This window comes from Balearica regulorum, chromosome 20, assembly GCF_011004875.1.
Source record: "Balearica regulorum gibbericeps isolate bBalReg1 chromosome 20, bBalReg1.pri, whole genome shotgun sequence".
Classification (NCBI taxonomy): Eukaryota; Metazoa; Chordata; class Aves; order Gruiformes; family Gruidae; genus Balearica; species Balearica regulorum.
Window position 1 is genome coordinate 1,880,955 of NC_046203.1, and position 18,352 is coordinate 1,899,306.

At 49.1% G+C, this 18,352-nt stretch overlaps 1 protein-coding gene across 3 annotated transcripts in view; it reads left to right on the plus strand.

Annotated features, from left to right (window-relative positions):
• Positions 1–18,352, plus strand: part of COL5A1 (collagen type V alpha 1 chain) — a 154,116-nt gene that overhangs the window by 126,899 nt on the left and 8,865 nt on the right. For all 3 annotated transcript variants that reach the window (XM_075771972.1, XM_075771973.1, XM_075771974.1), the window contains exons 38-63: positions 1,776–1,829; positions 3,325–3,432; positions 3,625–3,714; positions 3,807–3,860; positions 4,489–4,596; positions 6,336–6,443; positions 7,041–7,094; positions 7,720–7,773; positions 7,983–8,090; positions 8,187–8,240; positions 8,329–8,436; positions 8,576–8,629; positions 9,020–9,127; positions 10,208–10,261; positions 10,631–10,684; positions 11,144–11,197; positions 11,615–11,668; positions 12,406–12,513; positions 12,941–12,994; positions 13,090–13,143; positions 13,841–13,948; positions 14,423–14,476; positions 15,156–15,191; positions 15,973–16,026; positions 16,385–16,643; positions 17,061–17,173. In XM_075771972.1, coding sequence (XP_075628087.1) covers positions 1,776–1,829; positions 3,325–3,432; positions 3,625–3,714; positions 3,807–3,860; positions 4,489–4,596; positions 6,336–6,443; positions 7,041–7,094; positions 7,720–7,773; positions 7,983–8,090; positions 8,187–8,240; positions 8,329–8,436; positions 8,576–8,629; positions 9,020–9,127; positions 10,208–10,261; positions 10,631–10,684; positions 11,144–11,197; positions 11,615–11,668; positions 12,406–12,513; positions 12,941–12,994; positions 13,090–13,143; positions 13,841–13,948; positions 14,423–14,476; positions 15,156–15,191; positions 15,973–16,026; positions 16,385–16,643; positions 17,061–17,173 — 2,118 coding nt within the window. The remainder of the gene's footprint in view (positions 1–1,775; positions 1,830–3,324; positions 3,433–3,624; positions 3,715–3,806; positions 3,861–4,488; positions 4,597–6,335; positions 6,444–7,040; positions 7,095–7,719; positions 7,774–7,982; positions 8,091–8,186; positions 8,241–8,328; positions 8,437–8,575; positions 8,630–9,019; positions 9,128–10,207; positions 10,262–10,630; positions 10,685–11,143; positions 11,198–11,614; positions 11,669–12,405; positions 12,514–12,940; positions 12,995–13,089; positions 13,144–13,840; positions 13,949–14,422; positions 14,477–15,155; positions 15,192–15,972; positions 16,027–16,384; positions 16,644–17,060; positions 17,174–18,352) is intronic.

The window sequence follows — 18,352 nt, forward strand, 5'->3', positions numbered from 1 at the left end:
CAGTGGTTGTGGTATTTTCGAACGCATAGTCCTCAGGTCAGGATTAACTTAAAGGTGAAGAGAAGAGTTTTCACCTGCCAGAGCCTGACCGTGACATTTAGTCTTCCTTCACTGAGTTATCCATGACATCCAGTACACCCGCATTCGATTCAGAAGTAGTAGTAAAAACTTTACTTGCATCCGCTGTTACCAACTTGGAATAAAGCGTCAAACTCCAAGTCTGCATGAATATGAATGGAGAACGGGCTTTCAGTTATTTTGGGTCTGAAAGTACTCCCTAAAAGCTTTCTTCACTCACCGCAGCAGTAGCTTACCTCTCACAGGCAAATCCTTCCAGAAAACCAAAAATCTCTTAATCTGCGCCCTGAACAAGCTTGCAAAGTTCACTTTCCCCTGAATCCTCTTGGGGTGCACGCAGACCTGTGCAGACCCAGCTAGCAGAAGTCCCTTTTTGGTCCCCCTTTCCTTACGCAGTGCCAAAAAGCGAGGAGAGAAACAAAACTAAATTAACTATTATTTCCACATCAGTAGCCTTGTCAGCGCACTCTGCACCTTCGCGCAAGATTAAACCTAGACTTGAAATCTGTCTGTCAAATAGTTCCCTTTATTGGACTTTTCATTTAGTAGCAGATAGGCACACTGAAGGATGCCGAAATATTTGGCCATATTGGATTTACAAAGATTGAATCTAAAAAAAAAAAAAAAAATTCTAAAAACTCTGTGCTCAAGGCTCATACAGGATAAAAGGAAACCCCTTTCTTCAGATCAATAAAAAAGTCCTGCACAGAACTGGTTGAAATATTTTTTCTACAATAAGAGTTTAAATTATACATTCATTTCACAGAGATGTTCTGCCATTTCCCCATCAATGACAGGATATTTTCTGGGATCCGCAGACAGCTATAGAATAGCATTGAGTAGTTTTTTTAGCGTGACACATTACCGTTGGCTTGGGATTTATCTGATCGTCTTTTGTGGCAATGAGAAAATAGCCTGTATGCCCTAAATGACATTTCTCAAGCTTGTCAGCATGCTATAGTGAGAATGATAATTAATGTGCTTTTTAAAGAGTGGCTTAGGAGAGCTAAACAATGGCAGTGGTGATAGTTCATTATTGTCACTCTTCAAATGTCATTACAAGTAGCTGTCACGGAGACTTCGCTACTCATCAGCTTTTGGAGAGAAACACATTTGTGATTTCTTTCAGCAGATGTTGATGAAGGAAATAAAGCTCGGCTCAGCCCCCGAGCCTGGTGGGTTTGGGGCTTCAGCAGGGCTGGAGGTTGGCGCTGCCCGTGCCGAAAGTGGAAGACGGTCACCCGGCCTCCGACCTGGGAGCTAAGCCTAAAACAGAGCTGAGCCTAAACCAGTACCAGAACGGGGAGCAGGAGAAGGGAAATGCTTATTAAGAATTACTCAGCATGAAGAAACTCACACATTCTGACTTCTTAATAGCAATTTCCTCTATAGGTTTTGTGAGCATAGCAGATTTTTTTATATATGTATATATGGCCAGTCCTTCAGCCAAACCACAGTAGCTCCATCAAAACAGCAGAGCTGAGCTTTGAGAATCCCTTTTCCTTCCTCTGCTTCGTCTCTGTATAAATGTACAAATACACATTTTCCACCTTCTGTTTGAGTTCTTGTTTCTTTTCCCTTCGGGTGCCCACCCGTTCCCGTTTGGTAGCTTCACCAGAGGAGCAGCAACCTGTGACCCTCGCTGGAGCGCTCCGTGGCAGAACTGTCATCTCCTTCTCTTTTCCCTTCTCTAACAGGGTTTCCAAGGCAAGACCGGCCCTCCAGGACCCCCCGGTGTCGTAGGCCCTCAGGTAAGCAGCAGATGCCCGTGCTTGCACCAGCCCTCGTCTTCAGTGGTACGGCACAGCCGGTTCCCGCAGCTCTGATGGTTCAGCTGGAGCTGCTGGGACCACCGGTTACCCAGCACGGAGCCTCCTCTTCCAGGGGAGGCAAAGTCATGTCAAAGCAAGCTTGATGGCTTTGGAATTCCTGGCCAGGGTTGGAAACACCCCGACAGGTCCCAGCCCACCTCGTCGAGGCATTAGGATGGTATTTAAACAGACGTGGCTGAAGGCTGCTGTAAATAAGGCGGCTCCTCTGAACTCATCACAACTGCCTTGGTGTAAAATTGGTGTAGGGTGAGAGAGAGACCAGCTACACGCAACCTGACTAGAAGACCTTAAGCAACCAGAGAGTTAAACATAATCTCAAAGGGTTGTACAGTTTCTGGGGTGTTCAGGGCAGTGTAAGTGTGATGCAAGAGTGCTCTTACACGTTGTTATGAAGAAATGCATCCCTCTTTAGTATAAAGTGCTGCTAGATTCTGTCAGAGTTGCCCTGTTTTTCCTTTAGTCACAACGAGCTCTGTGCAATCTGGAAATAGTAACTGCGCAACCAGAATTTGTACCCCTTGTGCAAGGGCGTGCAAGGCTTGTGTATCAGTTTTATAGGCAGAGTCCTAGACTGAGTAGGACTGGCTTTGGGCTGAACCTCCTGAACTGTTGGGGAAGTTGCTCTTTAATTATCAGGTAATTAATTTGTCCTCTTTAATGATAGTGTAAAGTCCCTGATTTGTAAATTCCCTGATTAGGGGCAATTCCCTGACTGTGTCTGTCTTCTCAAGTGCAAATTAGGTTCTATGGCAATTGTGTTTGGCTCTGCTGTGCATAGTTAGTGTGATCTGTGGTTGCCCAGCGCTCGCAGTGTTATCATTCTGCTTACGCTAAGTGGCACCCTGCAGCGTGACGTGAATTACAACCACCATCCCAGCGGACACCAACGTGCAGGGACGTTATAGTCTTGTGCCTATGGCTTTTGTCCTCCTCCACAATGGGCCACTGGGGAACCTTCTGCACCAGGCAGAAGGTTCGTCACCATTAGTGCCCGCGTACGGCACAGAGGCAGTCGGTAATTGCATGTAGTACAAGCCTAATCCATTATTTATGCCCCATATGAAGAAGAATCAGCACGATTGTAGAGTACTTAGGAAGTTTTCAATTGAAAAAAATCCTTAAGCATAATAATTGTAGTAATAATATCTCATTTATGTGAACGCTTTCCTTCCAGAGGATCCCAATGCTTCTGGTCTGTCAAGTGCAATGTTGCCCCTTCCGAAACAAGGTCCCTTTAGGTGCCAAAGGAAACATCTCTGCAGGGATTCCTGGTGGCACTGCAGGGGACAGCTAAGGGAAGGAGCATCTTCCATCCCATTGCAACCTAAAGGAACAAACCGATAGCCTGAACCTCTTCCTTCATTCTTTGCTCTGCGGATACCCACCACCTTCTCCCTGATCTCTCTTTCTTCAGGGTCCGACTGGTGAGACTGGGCCAATGGGTGAGCGGGGACATCCAGGTCCTCCAGGTCCCCCAGGTGAACAAGGTCTTCCTGGCCTCACTGGAAAAGAAGGGACCAAGGTAGGGACCAGCAGCCTGCTGAATTCACTCTCCTTGCAAGCCTGGACGCCTGCCTCTCTCCCAGAGATGGAGAGGGATGATTCAGAAAAGACGTGATGTTTTGCAGCATCTCATCACGACTTGAGCCCAGAGGGAGGAGCTGGGTCTCTATGGACTCTGCAGATCCTCAGCTGTTTATCGCTGTCGTTGCAGGGGGACCCTGGTCCCGCTGGCCTCCCAGGGAAGGACGGTCCCCCGGGCTTGCGAGGCTTCCCCGGAGAGAGAGGTCTCCCTGGCCCCATTGTGAGTAGAGGCCGCCCGGTCCTGCCGGTGGGAAGGGTGCCCAGGCGGTGCAGCACCCAGCTCCCAAAATTACTTTGGTTTTCTCCCTCCAGGGTGCTCCAGGGCTGAAAGGCAACGAAGGTCCCCCAGGCCCCCCAGGTCCAGCAGTGAGTATCCTTGCCCTTACAGGCACCACCTAACGCGTTTACAAGCTTGGCAAGCCAAACCGGAGGGTTAGTCACAGCTCAGTGCTTTAGCTGTTATTCCCTTTGCGCTAACTAACGACTTGCTGGATATTGCTTTATTTTACAAGACAAGCATGTAATAGCTCAGTCGTTTTGTGGTGTCAGCTTATGAACATACGTGACAAGCTGAGGGAACAGGGATGATTCAGGACATTGAGAATTTTGCTCCTAAGTCACCAGCTTTCCCTCTGAAAGTTGTCCCCACTCGAGATTCGTGCTCAGTGCAGTCCTTCTGGAAGAAAATATTCATCATCCAACCCTCCCTGCTGCATTGGCCATGAAGTGGCTCGTGCTCCTGTTCCAGGCTGGTGATGTGCCCCCAAGAACAGAGCTCCCTGCACCATCCAGAGGAGAACCCAGCATTCCCAGGGATTTTAATTAAAAAAAGATCTGCAGCATCCCTTGGGCTGACGGCACCAAGTCATCACATGGCAGTCGCCCATCAAATGCACTCACTTACAATGCTTTTGCAGCATCCTACTGCTGGATTTCTTTCTGTCTGTATAGAGATAAAGCTTGATACTCCAGTTAATGCTTCCTTCTTCAACAGGGCTCTCCTGGTGAGCGCGGTCCCGCGGGATCAGCTGGCCCGATAGGCTTGCCAGGGCGACCTGGCCCCCAGGGACCTCCGGGACCCGCAGGTGAAAAGGGAGCTCCAGTAAGTACCGGTATAAAGATTGACAGCTGTGGGTCAAATTGAAATGTGTGTAGTAGGAAGCTGAGCATGGAGACGTTCCCTGGGGCAGGCATATAAAAGATTTAAGGAAAAAAAAAAAAAAAAAAGGAAGGAATTCAATTAGGAAGGAATTTTCTCACCTTGGGCGCATCAAACCACTGGACGTTAGCTGCTCAACAGCCCTGTTCGGGACGCACGGGCTATCAAAAATGGATGTGATCCCAGGGACCGAAATGTCTTCAGGCAACGAGAAGGGATGAGGACTGCACAGGTAAAATGACAGCCTGTGTGACCTCCTGGTGACAAACAGCCACAGGACTGGCCTCTGGGCAGAGGAGTGAGCCAACCCCGTCACCGCTTGCAGGGATGCACTGGCAGTGGTGATATCCACTGAGCCTGAATAAATCCTTACCCCTTCGCTGCCCCGGCCAAGAGGCAGCACAGGAAGGTGCTGCGGAGGTTTCGGCTCCGCTTCCCGGGATGCTGCATGCTGCCGCAGCATCCGTGTTCCCTGCCGTCCCGCTGGCGCCCGTGGAAAGAGCTGTTCTCAGCACGAGCCCCAGCAGAGCACGGCTGAGTCCTGCCATATGGTCCCTCTCCACCAGCCAGCCCGCGCAAGCTCTCACGTCTTTCGCTCCCCAGGCACGCGCGTGAAATGTCACGTGCGGGCAGGAGAGAGTGGGCTGGGATGACTATTTCTGTCTCCGAAGAGCAGAGCACCGTCACGGTCCCGAGAAGGAAGGCTGTGTCTCTAACTCGCTCCCAAATGGTTTTGCAGGGACTTTTGGGTTGCCTGCCTCAAACTTAAGCTCAGCTTCAGACCCAGCAAAAGGAGCAAATGGTATCAGTGATTTCAGACTAGCTGAGGACACTTACGGTGATTGATTGTTGTTATCAAAAGTGTTTATCGGCCACTGTATTCCACATTTGCTGGCTTATTAGAAACTCCAGCAGCTAGTCCAGAGGCAAGAATTTCCTGGTGAATCAGCTTTATGAACATCTGTCCTGCCAAGTACCTATATGATGTATGGCTGGACAGATGAATAGGCCATTTATGCGGCATCTAATTATTCAGAAGAGAGCACCCAGGATTCAGATGCAATTAAATTATGCACAAGGAAACTGAAAAATATCCACTGTTCAGTTCCTGTAAACAAACAAATTTGATGGAAGGCTCCAGGTCTGAGGAATACAAGTAGATGTTTAAGCAGGAGGCCAGCAGAGATTGCTTTATTCACTTCCCATGTTTTCCTTTGTCCAGAAGCTCAGGAGGGAGCCTGGGGCCTCCTGAGAAACCCCCATTAGTTGGGGATCAGCCAGGGAGGGAGCAGGCACTGAGTGCTGGGACAGCCAGGACCAAAATCAGTAAAAATTGGCTTGTGGGAATAAAAATTAGTTGAGGTCTTGTTTGTCATCCACAGAGAGATGGCAGAGGGTGCAGATTAAATCTGATTATATTGCTATAGCGGTGAAATTGCAGCTGTGATCTGGGTATTCACTGTTTAGATTTGTTTGTTCCTTATCTCTCGAGACAGAAATTTTGTCTTGTTTCAGACAGCAAGCACAGGGAGCCTGGTCACACAGCTGGAAACTGGTTTTGCTGTACACGCCCACGTAGTCAGGGATCATTAGCAGCTGAATAAAACATTAATGGGATGTACTGGGTTGATGGGAGGGAGGAGAAGAGCTCTGCGTGACCTGCCTGCTCCTTCTGCTTCCAGGGCGAGAAGGGTCCTCAAGGGCCGGCTGGCCGGGACGGCATCCAGGGCCCGGTGGGACTCCCGGGTCCAGCAGGTCCTGTTGGCCCCCCCGGAGAGGATGGAGACAAGGTGGGAGCAGCTCCCTGCTGCGCAGGGTCACTCCGGGAAGGACCTGGGCAACGTGCCCCATTGCCACCGCGCTGACCGCGTCGGGACGGGTGTGCTGGGGTCGTAACACAAGGATGTTTCCGTGGCGCTGGCAATCCCGCGAGACGAGCAGCGTCCGATCTGGGGAGCAGCGGCAGAACGGGCTGCGCGTGTTCTCCCAGCCAAACCGCTCGCTGAAATGCGGTTAGCCTCCCCCAAAGCCCGTAGCAGGTGGCCTTTCCAAATTAATTACCTTTCCCCACTCTCTCATTAAGCCTCTCTGGACTGGAGGATTCTTAGAAAACATTAGCTGGGAACAAATCACTCATTGCTGCTAACGAGGTCTGCAAAACGATGCTTCTTGCGTCGCGTGGCAGCTCAGGAAAGTTTTAGGATGCAAAAGGGTTTGGTTACAGCTGGGGCTGCCAAATCTCTGGCCTTTTCCGAAACTCAGTGGGGTATTTCTGTGGGAATGGGCACCTTTGGGATGAGGGTGCAGACGCGCAGGACCGTTGCTTGAACGTTGAGATGTGGAAGCGGTCACCGAGTGAACTGATTGTGCCTCTTTGTTCCTGGCAGGGCGAGATCGGGGAGCCTGGCCAGAAGGGCAGCAAGGGCGACAAAGGGGAGCAGGTGAGTGGGGTGGACATTGTCGTAGCTGCTTCCCTGGAGGAGTGTGGTTATCTTGTGTGACTTGCTGGAAATGGAAAATGATACCATTTTAATCTCTTCCTGCCATTGCTTCATCTTCTCCTTTGCTTCATCAAATACTCACACGACATAAAAAAGAGCGAGTGCCTGAAGTGCGTTTCTCCTCCAGCTCCGAGGAGCACACTGAGATGTCTCCATGTCACCCGTGTGCTATGTAAATATCTGTGAAACATTAGGAGCCCTTGCCTTAAAGTTGGGTGTTTGGCTGTAGTTCCTTTTCTAGTTGCTTATAGCACGCTGAAGCACCCTTTATGTGCTGCTCAGAGCCTGAGGAATGGAAAATGAGTCGCTCATAAGTATTTAGAGAGAACTGAGCGATGTGGTGTTGCTTTGCTGGAGCAAAAACACGTTTAGACGTGTCCGCTGTGCCATTGGCACCAGGGCTGAGGGATGCTTGTGTCTGGGGAGACTCGACCCTGTCCTCCCTCTCTGTTTTGGGAGTTAACACATGTTTAATGGAGGCTGTATTGAAGGGCATCACCTTTTCCAGGTGAGTTTTTTTACTCTGTGATCCTAATGGTGACGTTGCACTTCTGTTTTGTGACAGGGTCCACCAGGTCCTACTGGCCCGCAGGGTCCAATCGGTCAGCCTGGCCCAGCCGTGAGTATTGTTCCCCGTGGGCAGAAATCCTCTTTCCTGCCATAAACTGTCCTGGGCAGCCCTGCAAAGATGGGCAGTTTCTGCCTGGCGCTGCTGATGCCCAGCGCATGAGTAGGGCGTTGCTGCTGGCTGCGGCAGGAGGTGGTGGGGATGGAGCTTTGCATCTGCCTTGTGTCTTTGCCGAGCTGTGTTGGACCCTTTCCTCACAGGGTGCTGATGGAGAGCCAGGTCCCAGGGGACAGCAAGGCCTCTTTGGTCAGAAAGGTGATGAAGGACCCCGAGGTTTCCCTGGTCCCCCCGGTCCAGTGGGCTTGCAGGTAATTTGTAGCATCAAGGAAAGGGCTTAGGGTAAGGAGAGCTGGGGCTCCACCTGGGATGTTCACAGCTAAAACTCTTCCCTTCCACCTCCACAGGGCTTGCCAGGACCACCTGGTGAGAAGGGAGAAACGGGTGACGTTGGGCAAATGGTAAGATGCTTTCATACTTCTTTTTTCATCACTGACATAGACATTGCTCCAAGAATCATGTCTTAAATTTGTCTCTCTTCTCTCTCAGGGCCCACCAGGCCCACCTGGACCCAGAGGTCCATCTGGACCACCAGGAGCAGATGGTCCACAAGGACCTCCCGGGGGAATAGGAAATCCTGGTGCAGTAGGAGAGAAGGTAAAGCATCCGGACAAACCTGATGGAAGCCTTCAGGAGTTTGCTGCAACAAAACTCACGCAGGAGCTTTGCCACATGAGCAGCAAACTCGACACCCTGCAGAAATAGAAGTGTGCTCATCATCTTTTCCACTCTGCAGGGTGAACCTGGTGAATCTGGTGAGCCTGGTCTTCCTGGTGAAGTTGGCCTCCCCGTAAGTATGCTAACAGGGTGGCTCTTGCTGTGATGGAGAAGAGGTTTTCTTCAGTGGTCTTCCCTGAGGAGCTGGTTGAAGGGGGGTCAGAGTCATGGATGTGGATGGGGCTGCAGGGACTGAACCAGCCATGTCCGTGGTTTGGGTATCGGGCGACACATCACCGTGTTACTGGGTATTTATAGTATAACTAACGCTTAGTCACCGAATATGGGCTGCCCATGACTGAACAACACGAACACCATTTAATCTTGGTGGGAAGGGACTGCTAAATCATGTCCTCCTGGTTTGAGATACAAATAGAGCTTCTTTCTCAGAATTGATTAAAGGCTAGTTAGAGATCAGTAAGTTGTTTTTCTGGATAACAGAAACACCCTTTTTCCTTTACAGGGTCCTAAAGGTGAAAGAGGTGAAAAAGGTGAAGCAGGTCCCTCTGGTGCTGCTGGTCCACCTGGTCCCAAAGGTCCCCCAGGGGACGATGGTCCCAAAGGCAGTCCTGTAAGTTCCTCCTCCTGCCCAAGCAGTGCTTCCTTGTCTTGCCCAGCAGAGATTTCTGCATGAAAAAATGTTTTCCAGAGATTTTTGTGGAAATTTGAAATAGTTTACTAGCCAGAGAATTGCTCCTCTAATGTTATGGGGTGTAAGTCCCCTTCTTTGGGGCGCTAATGAGGAAAAGACCCAGCTGTACCATATCTTCCAGCAGTACTTGAATTATTAGTCCTCTCTGCAGGCTATCAGAAAACTCACCCCTACGGAGATGACCTGCAGTAGGTTTACTCTGTGCTTGAGCTTATGCATTGCCAAGGTCCTCTGCACCGGAGCGAAGCTTCCAGAACAGCGTAGAGGAGATTTATGCGAATTTAGGAGCTGCACCTCTAGGGTCAGATCCCTGCTGATGCTAATTGCTGTAGCTCTATTGAAGCCAGTAGAGCTATACTGATTTACACCAGATGACAATGGTACAGTATTTATCTTGCCGGCTTCTTTGATGCTTGCTGGCTGAAGAAATTTGTTACGTGATAAGCAAAGATGGCATGAAACAGCAGAGGAGGCAGGGGAGTTAGTCATCTCTCTTAACAGATGGGTTTTTGGGATATCGCTTTATTGATTGAAGCCTATTGTCTGAACGCTGGTCTCAGAATCATTTGAAGTGCACAATAGACATTGTATGGAGAAGAATGGTGAAGTGTTTTAGTCGTTAAATGCTTTGAGAGGATATTCACGTGGAAAATGTTACACATCATGTAGTAAGCAAAAGCAAAATCTTCTAATCTGCACGTTCCCCAAAGCTGCGAGGATTTCGCTGTCACTTGTCTGATGTATTTATGAAAAACTAGATGAAAGTCCCAGCGTTGACACTGGAGCTCTGTGTAGTCTGGATGCAGAGCTGAACTGGTGGCTGTGACAGGATGGAATTACCAAAGATGGGGTGTGATCTGGGATTGTGCCTGAGGGAACTGGGGTTTTACTCCGTGGGGTGACTCCCCATGTTGTTGCTGGGGTAACAGGTACTAGTGCTCTGCAGTTCTCCAGATGCAATACCTTTGACTTGGGGATCTCCTCCTCCTCTCTTTACAGGGTCCGGTTGGTTTCCCTGGTGACCCTGGTCCTCCTGGAGAACCTGGTCCAGCTGTAAGTGTTTGTCTCACAGAAGGGCAGTGAGGTTGTTCTTGGTTTTGTGAAATATGACTGTGTGCTGTTCACTCACCAGCAGCTCCTCTGGCATTTACTCTTCCTTTACTTGGGAAAGAGTAGGAAGTCCCACCATGACCGTTTGACCGTGCTAACAACCTTTGGGGCGGTAGCCATACGAATGTTGCTATCCACAGCTCCTGTGTATTTGACACAGAAGGGTTGCTGTTGCCAGTGTTCCCAACAGGAGATGGGAAGGGATGGTACCCGGTGACACGAAGCTGAGCCCCGCCTGCTGCTGCTAACGCTCCGCTCAACTCTATGTGTACCCTAAATGCTCCTGCTTGTTTCTTTCTTCTTCCTTTTTAGGGTCAAGATGGTCCCCCTGGTGACAAAGGTGATGATGGCGAACCTGGACAGACTGTGAGTAACTGGATAGATGAGATCTGTTCCCCATCAGTCCTCACGGTTTCTGTGGGCAGGTCTGAGGACTTTTAACACGGAAGGACATACAGCATCTGATTCCCACCAGCTTCTGCTCCACTGGTCCCCTGGTGCCTGTCCAGTCCTGTCTGTGTCAGCCTGGCTGCCGCCATCCGTCCGGGCTGCTTAGCAAGACATCCTGAAAGCAAAAATTAACTTACGGAAAAACAAATTCTAAGTCTTTCATTTTAACTTTGCTGTGCCTTATGGTATTTCATGGTGGGAAGGGATAAAACAAGATACCACCTGCACCCCCGAGGAGGTGTCGGGAGTTGTACTGGCCGCCCACGCCTCAGCTTAGCACAAACTCCAGATCTCGACTCGAGTTTTACACGTTTGCTCGTCCCTTCCGCCTCTCGTGGTGCAGTTATGGCTTGTTCTCCTCCCCTTTCCATCTAGGGTTCCCCTGGTCCCACGGGAGAGCCTGGCCCCTCCGGACCCCCAGGAAAAAGGGTAAGCTGATTGTTTGGGAGTATTTCTCCAAATGTATTTGTATTGATTTTTCGAAACAAATGTTATTCCTAGGTCTAAATGCAAGGCACTAGCGTGTAAAATAAGTAACAATAAAATCGATGCGCCATTCACAACCATTGGAAATTGCTGGGAAATTGTCAACCAAATCCCATGGAATTTTTTTGAGATTTTAACGCCCAAAAGAAAATACAAGCATGAGGTGCTCCTACTCTTCCTGCCTTGCTGGCAGAGCCTGGGGATTCATTTAGCAAGAAGCTAATTTAAAAGGCTTTTCAGAGATATTTGTCTCCATTTTGTCGTCTTCCCTGGGGCTGTAGCAATTTTGCTAATTCCAATAGGCCATTCCAGATCAGCGTGATCTAATTGTGTTTTGCATCTATTTTGTGCTTTCTCTAGGGCCCTCCTGGTCCAGCCGGTCCCGAAGGAAGGCAAGGAGAGAAAGGAGCCAAGGTAAGAGCTGAAAGGGATTGCGCTTCTACTGTGTCCTTTTTATGCCGAAAGGAACACCCTCTGACAACGCTGGTGTTTGACAGACGGTGATTTGATTTTTGCTGTGTATTACAACAAATTAGCCTGAATTTGGGGCCGTTGGCTTCAGGTCTGAGCTTATATTTCATCTTTTAACAAACTCTGTGGAGATAATTAGAGCTTGGTAAGGTCATGGGAATGTTTTTCTTGTTTTGAAATGACAAAGTGCCATATTTGGCAATTTGATATGTTGTAAATGATACAGCACGCACAGCCCTGCATCCTTTCCCAGGGCAAACGCAGCGTTATTGGACCACGATTATTTCGGTACGGGTGGTGGGGAAATGTAGAGTGCGATGGCAATTTGTAGGTCTAATTGCTGCGGCAGCCGCAGGAACGCTGATGGCGGAGGATGTCCTCTGCTAGTTCATCTCCTGGGTCTGAACTCAGGAAAGCTTCCTGCTCCGGAGAGCTCGCAGCCAAAGGGTTGTTCCTGCTGGAAATCAGCAGAAATAGGCAAGGCTGAAAAGTGAAGGAGTTTGGAGACTCGTCCTCAGCGTGTAAGGGGTATGGAGCAGTAGGAAGATGAGAACAGAAGTTTTACATGCTTTGCATGGAATTGCATCCGCTCTGTGACATCCTGGCAGCAGCCACAGCGTATTTGAGAAGATCGTTTGATACCCCAATGCAAATTAAACCATGCTGCCTCTTGCATCCAGGGTGAAGCTGGTTTGGAAGGACCTCCTGGGAAGACTGGCCCAATTGGTCCCCAAGGTGCTCCAGGGAAGCCTGGCCCTGACGGCCTTCGAGGAATTCCTGGTCCAGTTGTGAGTATTCCCAAACTGAGCAAAGTCCGAGAAAGCTTCTGGGCAGGGTTGTCCCTGGGGCTTTACCATAACGCATCTGCCTGGGAAGGTGCCTTTCTCCCGGCGTAACGTTCGGTCTGTGCTTAAATGCCTGACACTTTTAGTGGGAACAATATAACGATGAATAACATCTCCCAGCATGTTTTATTTGGGTCTGCTCACCCACTCTCTGGGGTAATGTTTCCATGAGCTCCAAAGTCCCTTTTCCAGTAGAGATTTGAGCGTGAAAGGAACAGAAATCCTTTTGCCGTTACCCACCTGTGAGAAGCCAGGGCAAACGTTCCCTGGCACAGGGACCACATGAGGACGGGTGAATAATCTGAGTAATCCCAGCTGGGAGCACTGCTGGCATGAAGGACGGGTTTGAGGGAATTGCACTGTTTTACAGGGTGAACAAGGTCTCCCGGGATCCCCTGGCCCGGACGGTCCTCCAGGCCCAATGGTATGTCAAGACCGTCAAATTCGATGACTTATTGAAATGGGTGAATGCATTTTACATTAACTCATTCTCTTTTTTGTCTTTCCCGTCTCACACAGGGCCCACCGGGTTTGCCTGGTCTTAAAGGAGACTCTGGTCCTAAAGGGGAGAAGGTGAGAATGCTGCGCGTGGTCTCGCTGCGTGAGCTGATGTCCGTGTCTGGGTGTGGGGGGAAGAATGTCATTGTAGAGGGGTGCTGCAGCTGGCACCACAAGGCTGAGGAGTGCCACCAGCCCCGTGTTCTCTCTCTCATACTCTGGAAGCATCAGACATACCTTTAAAGTGAGTGTGCCCCACGGGATGAGCCGGGTCGTGCTGTGGGTGAGCGTGTGTCGGGGCCCATCTGGATCCAAGACTGGGTTTCCCATCCCCGTGTCACCAGCACCGATGGCAGCGAGGCGAGACGGAGGAGCTGAATCTCCGCGTTGCCTTACGCTGGCCCGCGCAATCCGCGGCAGCTCGAGTTGTCGGGGCTGCCTGAACGGAGACGCTGTAGCACAGGGAGGTGCAGACACCCGGCTTGCTTTAGGGTGGGATTCTCAGTCCTGTAGAAATTTATGCAATATATGTTAGCACCCGAAATGAGCAGGCGCTCCAGTGCAGCAGTTCTGCTTCTACATTTGTAGCATTTTCTGTTGCAAAAAGCCAGTGCTTTGCTCTGCTCTGCCACTTCCAGGTGTCAGGGATAGCTACGAACTCCCATCGCCTTAGATATTTGGGCTTGTATCTAGAAATGTCTTTGCTGGGTAGCTTTGGCGTTCATTTACCTCCGGCGAGAGATCATAATTAACATCTGCTGTTTTTCCCTAGGGTCATCCAGGTTTAATTGGTCTTATTGGACCTCCGGGAGAGCAGGGAGAAAAGGGCGACAGAGGTCTCCCAGGCCCCCAGGGCTCGGCAGGACCCAAAGGAGAGCAGGTAAACATTCCATAAGACCTTTGTGGAATTGTGCTTTTGAGCTGCGGGGTTTGCTGCCCGTGAGCAGGTACGGCATAGCAGAAGTGGCAGGAGACTCTCGCTAATTTTTGAGGAATATTTTCTGTATTAATGTAGTTTGTTCTACATGCGAAACGTAGAGATGCTCCAAAATTACCTGTTTTAGTGGAAAGCAGATTCCCAAGAGTCATATGAAAAGAGTTAAATAGACTTGGAGGGATGGTGACATTAAATATGCATCTAGAGGACTGATTTTCAAAACTGTGTGCCTGAGTTATGAGATTCCCTGGTCGTGCTCTTGTCTGGATCATGCACATGCTTATAGACCAGTTAAAGCTCCAGATTTGAATGGAATCCTCCAAAACCGGGTGGTCGTCTGTGAGCAGATGTTGGTTGTGTAGTTACAGGCCAGCATTGCTGCATGTAAATCAATGTTGTTCTGCTTTTATTTTCCAGGGTATCACAGGTCCTTCTGGACCAATTGGACCTCCAGGGCCACCAGGATTACCGGTATGTGACAAATAATTATCTTTGAATTCCTTGGGAGCTACGCGGTCCCTCTGGAGTCACGTTGGTGCTCCCAGATGTACCCGGCACAGTCCCTCTGGCCTGACCCTGTATGAGGATGCTGATGGGAATGGGTTTGCCCAGCTGAGCCCATGAAAAACACTGGAATGAGTTACAGGAGTACTGGGGGGTGACGCGTGAGCTGAGAGATGGGCACAGGGGACGCAGCGTGATCGAGGCAGGGAAATTAGCCCACCTTGTTTCTTTTGGATTATCTGCAATCACATGGTAATTTTTTTTGTATTTTTTTGCTATTTGCGGTTTTTTCACTGGATGCCCAAAGCCTGCACCCTTGGGCAAGCAGCATTTGCTCTTGCTGGGTGTCCTTAGCACGGAGCCAGGATCAGCCCCGGGTTCCGGTAATCACACAGCAGCTTTTCCAGTCCCCACCTGGGCAGGAGTGTGGGGCACTGACACAGATTGGTCTGACACAAATGCTTTTTGTATGTTGGCAAATAAAAGCAACGCTGAACTCAAGTGGACGTGAAAAGTGGAAACAGAAAGGAAGTGAATTTTAAAGAAAACCTACCTTGTGTAACACTACTCTGTCTCTCTCTAAGGAGAGACTGACTTCTCTGCTAGGAAACGTACCGACTCTTTTCTGTATTTTTTCTCTATACAGGGTCCACCTGGTCCCAAAGGTGCTAAAGGATCATCAGTGAGTATAGACATTGTTAAACGAAGAGGCTGAGGAGCTCTTATTAAGTGCATAACCTGCTGCGACTCACCCGCATCAGTGACGTTAAGGCAATTAGCCAAAGATGGCTGTAGCAAACGCAGCCTTTTCAGGCTGTCTAAGCCCAAAAATTATAATTGGGAAAGGTTTCTGTTGCACACACTGTACTTTATTGAACATCAGGTCAGCAAAGATCATAAGGAGGAATCCAGTGCATCGTCCTTAGGAGAAAACCTACTGCTGTAAAGCGGAGGGTATTAAAAATAGACTGCGAAGCGGGAGGTGGCAAGCTGAAAAGTGAAGAACGTAGTGAGAAATGCGACACTGAAGCAAGCTTCATGTTACAGATCTCCTATGCAGGCAGCTAAAAATTCCTCTTGGGCAACTTCCTAAAGTCTTTTTCCCATGCAGAATTCAATGTTTTATTGATTTTAAGATTTTATTTGATTTATAAAACTGTCGAATTGATTTGGAGAGTTAATGTTTTCACGCATTGGAAGATGCTTCCTTTTCCATAGGAAGCTTAAGCAAAATTTGACTCTTTAACCCCAAGTGTTTGATCTTTTTCTCTTACCTAACCATCAAAAATAACCAAAACAGACTTTTTCTTGGAGGGAGGGCAAGGAGACTCCTCTTATGTGCTTGAAGGGAGAGGAGGAAATTTTTTGCCACAAGACTATTGAATAACGTTTGGGACGTGATATAATTGACAAGTGCTTTTTCCTGAGTGACTCATGTGTTTTTCCCTTGTTTTTTCATCCAGGGTCCAACAGGTCCAAAGGGTGAATCGGGTCTTCCTGGGCCCCCAGGGCCTCCTGTAAGTAGAACCCCTTACATGAAGTGTGAAATGAGGTCCAGATTTAATGGGTGTTGCAATGTTAGGGAGCAGATTTCTGGACGGAGATTCAGCATATCAGGAGTCCTAGCAACGGATCGGCATCTCTTATCGGTGCTGGGGAAGAAAGCAGGATGTGAAGGGGGGAGTTACTAATGGGAAGATGGCGAGAGAAGATGGAGCCAGTGTTCAAGGCTGGTGGTTTTCATCAGTACCGTCACGGGTGTTTTACATGTCTAGATGGTGCTTCTCAGCGCTGGTGCCTGCTTTGGCCGTGTCTTCTGTCTCTTCCCCACCAGCAATGCAATGAGAAGGTTTATCTCCTCTCCCCACAAAACAGGGGCCTCCTGGAGAAGTCATCCAGCCGCTGCCCATCCAGTCTTCCAAGAGGACCAGGCGAAACATTGACGCCAGCCAGCTGGTGGACGATGGAAATGCCGACAACTACATGGACTATGCAGATGGCATGGAGGAAATTTTCGGCTCACTGAATTCCTTGAAACTGGAAATCGAGCAAATGAAGCATCCATTGGGCACTCAACATAACCCAGCGCGGACCTGCAAGGATCTGCAGCTCTGTCACCCCGACTTCCCAGACGGTGTGTCCCGGGACAGAGGGGGTGCGGGGAAAGCGCTGTGGGTTCCCTGCCTCCCTGCAGTGCGTACAAGCGAGCGCAGGAAGAGAAGTAAATTTGGGGAGTGCCTGGCCCTGGTGCCCCATGTGGCCGACAAAGCAGCGGTGTGTAGAGAAGAGTGGGGATATACAATGCAAAATAACTATTCCTGTAAGGTCTAATCTGAGATCAGAACATAACCAGTTTTAAAAAAAATACATATAAATAGTAGCCTATGACCGAGATGAAGCATCCCTGGCAGGATGCTGGTTGCTGAAGTGCGAGGCAACTGGTAGGATGGCATCCTACCAACAAACTGGTAGGATGGTTGCTGAAGTGCCTGTCGTCCTGCCCTCACCGTGCCGACTCGTTCTTCCCTTCTCTTCCCTCTCGTGCATCCAGGTGAATACTGGGTTGATCCTAACCAAGGATGTTCCAGGGACTCTTTCAAAGTTTACTGTAATTTCACAGCCGGTGGAGAGACTTGCATCTTCCCTGATAAGAAATCTGAAGGAGTAAGTCCACACAACTTTTTTATTTCCTCCCCCCCCCCCCCCATATCATGGTGATAAGAGATTGTTTCTTAATATGAATATTCATAGACAGTCAATTTTGGGAGAGTTGAACAATAGCCAGTAAGGATTAAAGATCCAGAACGTTTCTTTGTTATACAAGGCTGGCTTCTAAAATAATAAGGAATATGTTTACAAAGAGAATTTCTTTGAGTAAGTCAGATTTAAACTGTGATTTGGGACACGTATTTGATGATTTCCCAGGCATAATAAATGCGAAAACCTTAATTTTTTTTTTACTTTGCTTTACAAAGGCAGAAGCGGGTGTCGGTGCAGGAACTGCGGCTCCCCGTGAGCTTCGTTTAACTCGTTCCTTGTCTTCCCTCCTGCAGCCGGGCTGCCGCTCCGCTGTCTGCGTGCATAAGCACCGCTGATTCCTCTACTCTTACTGTGTCTTCAGGCAGAGCAGATAAATGTTTTATCTCCTGTCATTTTTTCCTGGTGTTTCTTGTGGGTATTAGGTTTCCTAAATGATTGCAACTAGCTTCAGTGCTCTTCCTGGCACCGATGCACAAGGTTGATTAAGTTATTTGTGTAATGATGTGTTTAGCTCAACCATGCTCATCGTTTTTGTCCCATATCCGTGCACTCTGTTTTCTGGAGCTGCCGTCCCTGATGCCTGGGGACCAGTTCTTGCACTGGCCAAGCAGAAACTCTTACAAAGCGGCCTGGGGGAGCTCTCAGTGTCACAGTTGTGTTCCAGCTGGGATAAGGTGCAGACAAAGCTGTTCACTCCAGTGGAAGCCGTTTGCATGCTGAATTTCATCCACCAGAAATATGTGCCAGTGCAGGACCAATAACATGCAACATAAATCTTCCTTGAGTTTTTGTTAGGGCTGTTTAAATAGGAGATGGATTTCTTCTCCTTTGCATTAACTTGCCGTGGCTCTCCTCAAAATGTTGACAGCTAAAAAAGGCGGAATCTGCCCATGATTTTACACCTTCTCAGACTCCTGCCACGCTGATTCTGCGAGCGGCTCTTTGGCCCCGTCTCATCCACTGTGGAGCTGCTCTTCTGACCACTGCGATGCTCCTCAAATGCAAAGTGTGCCACGCTTTTGCAATACTGTCATAAATAAGAAAGAGCTTCAGCCTGCCCTTTTTCCATGTAGAGGAATGAAA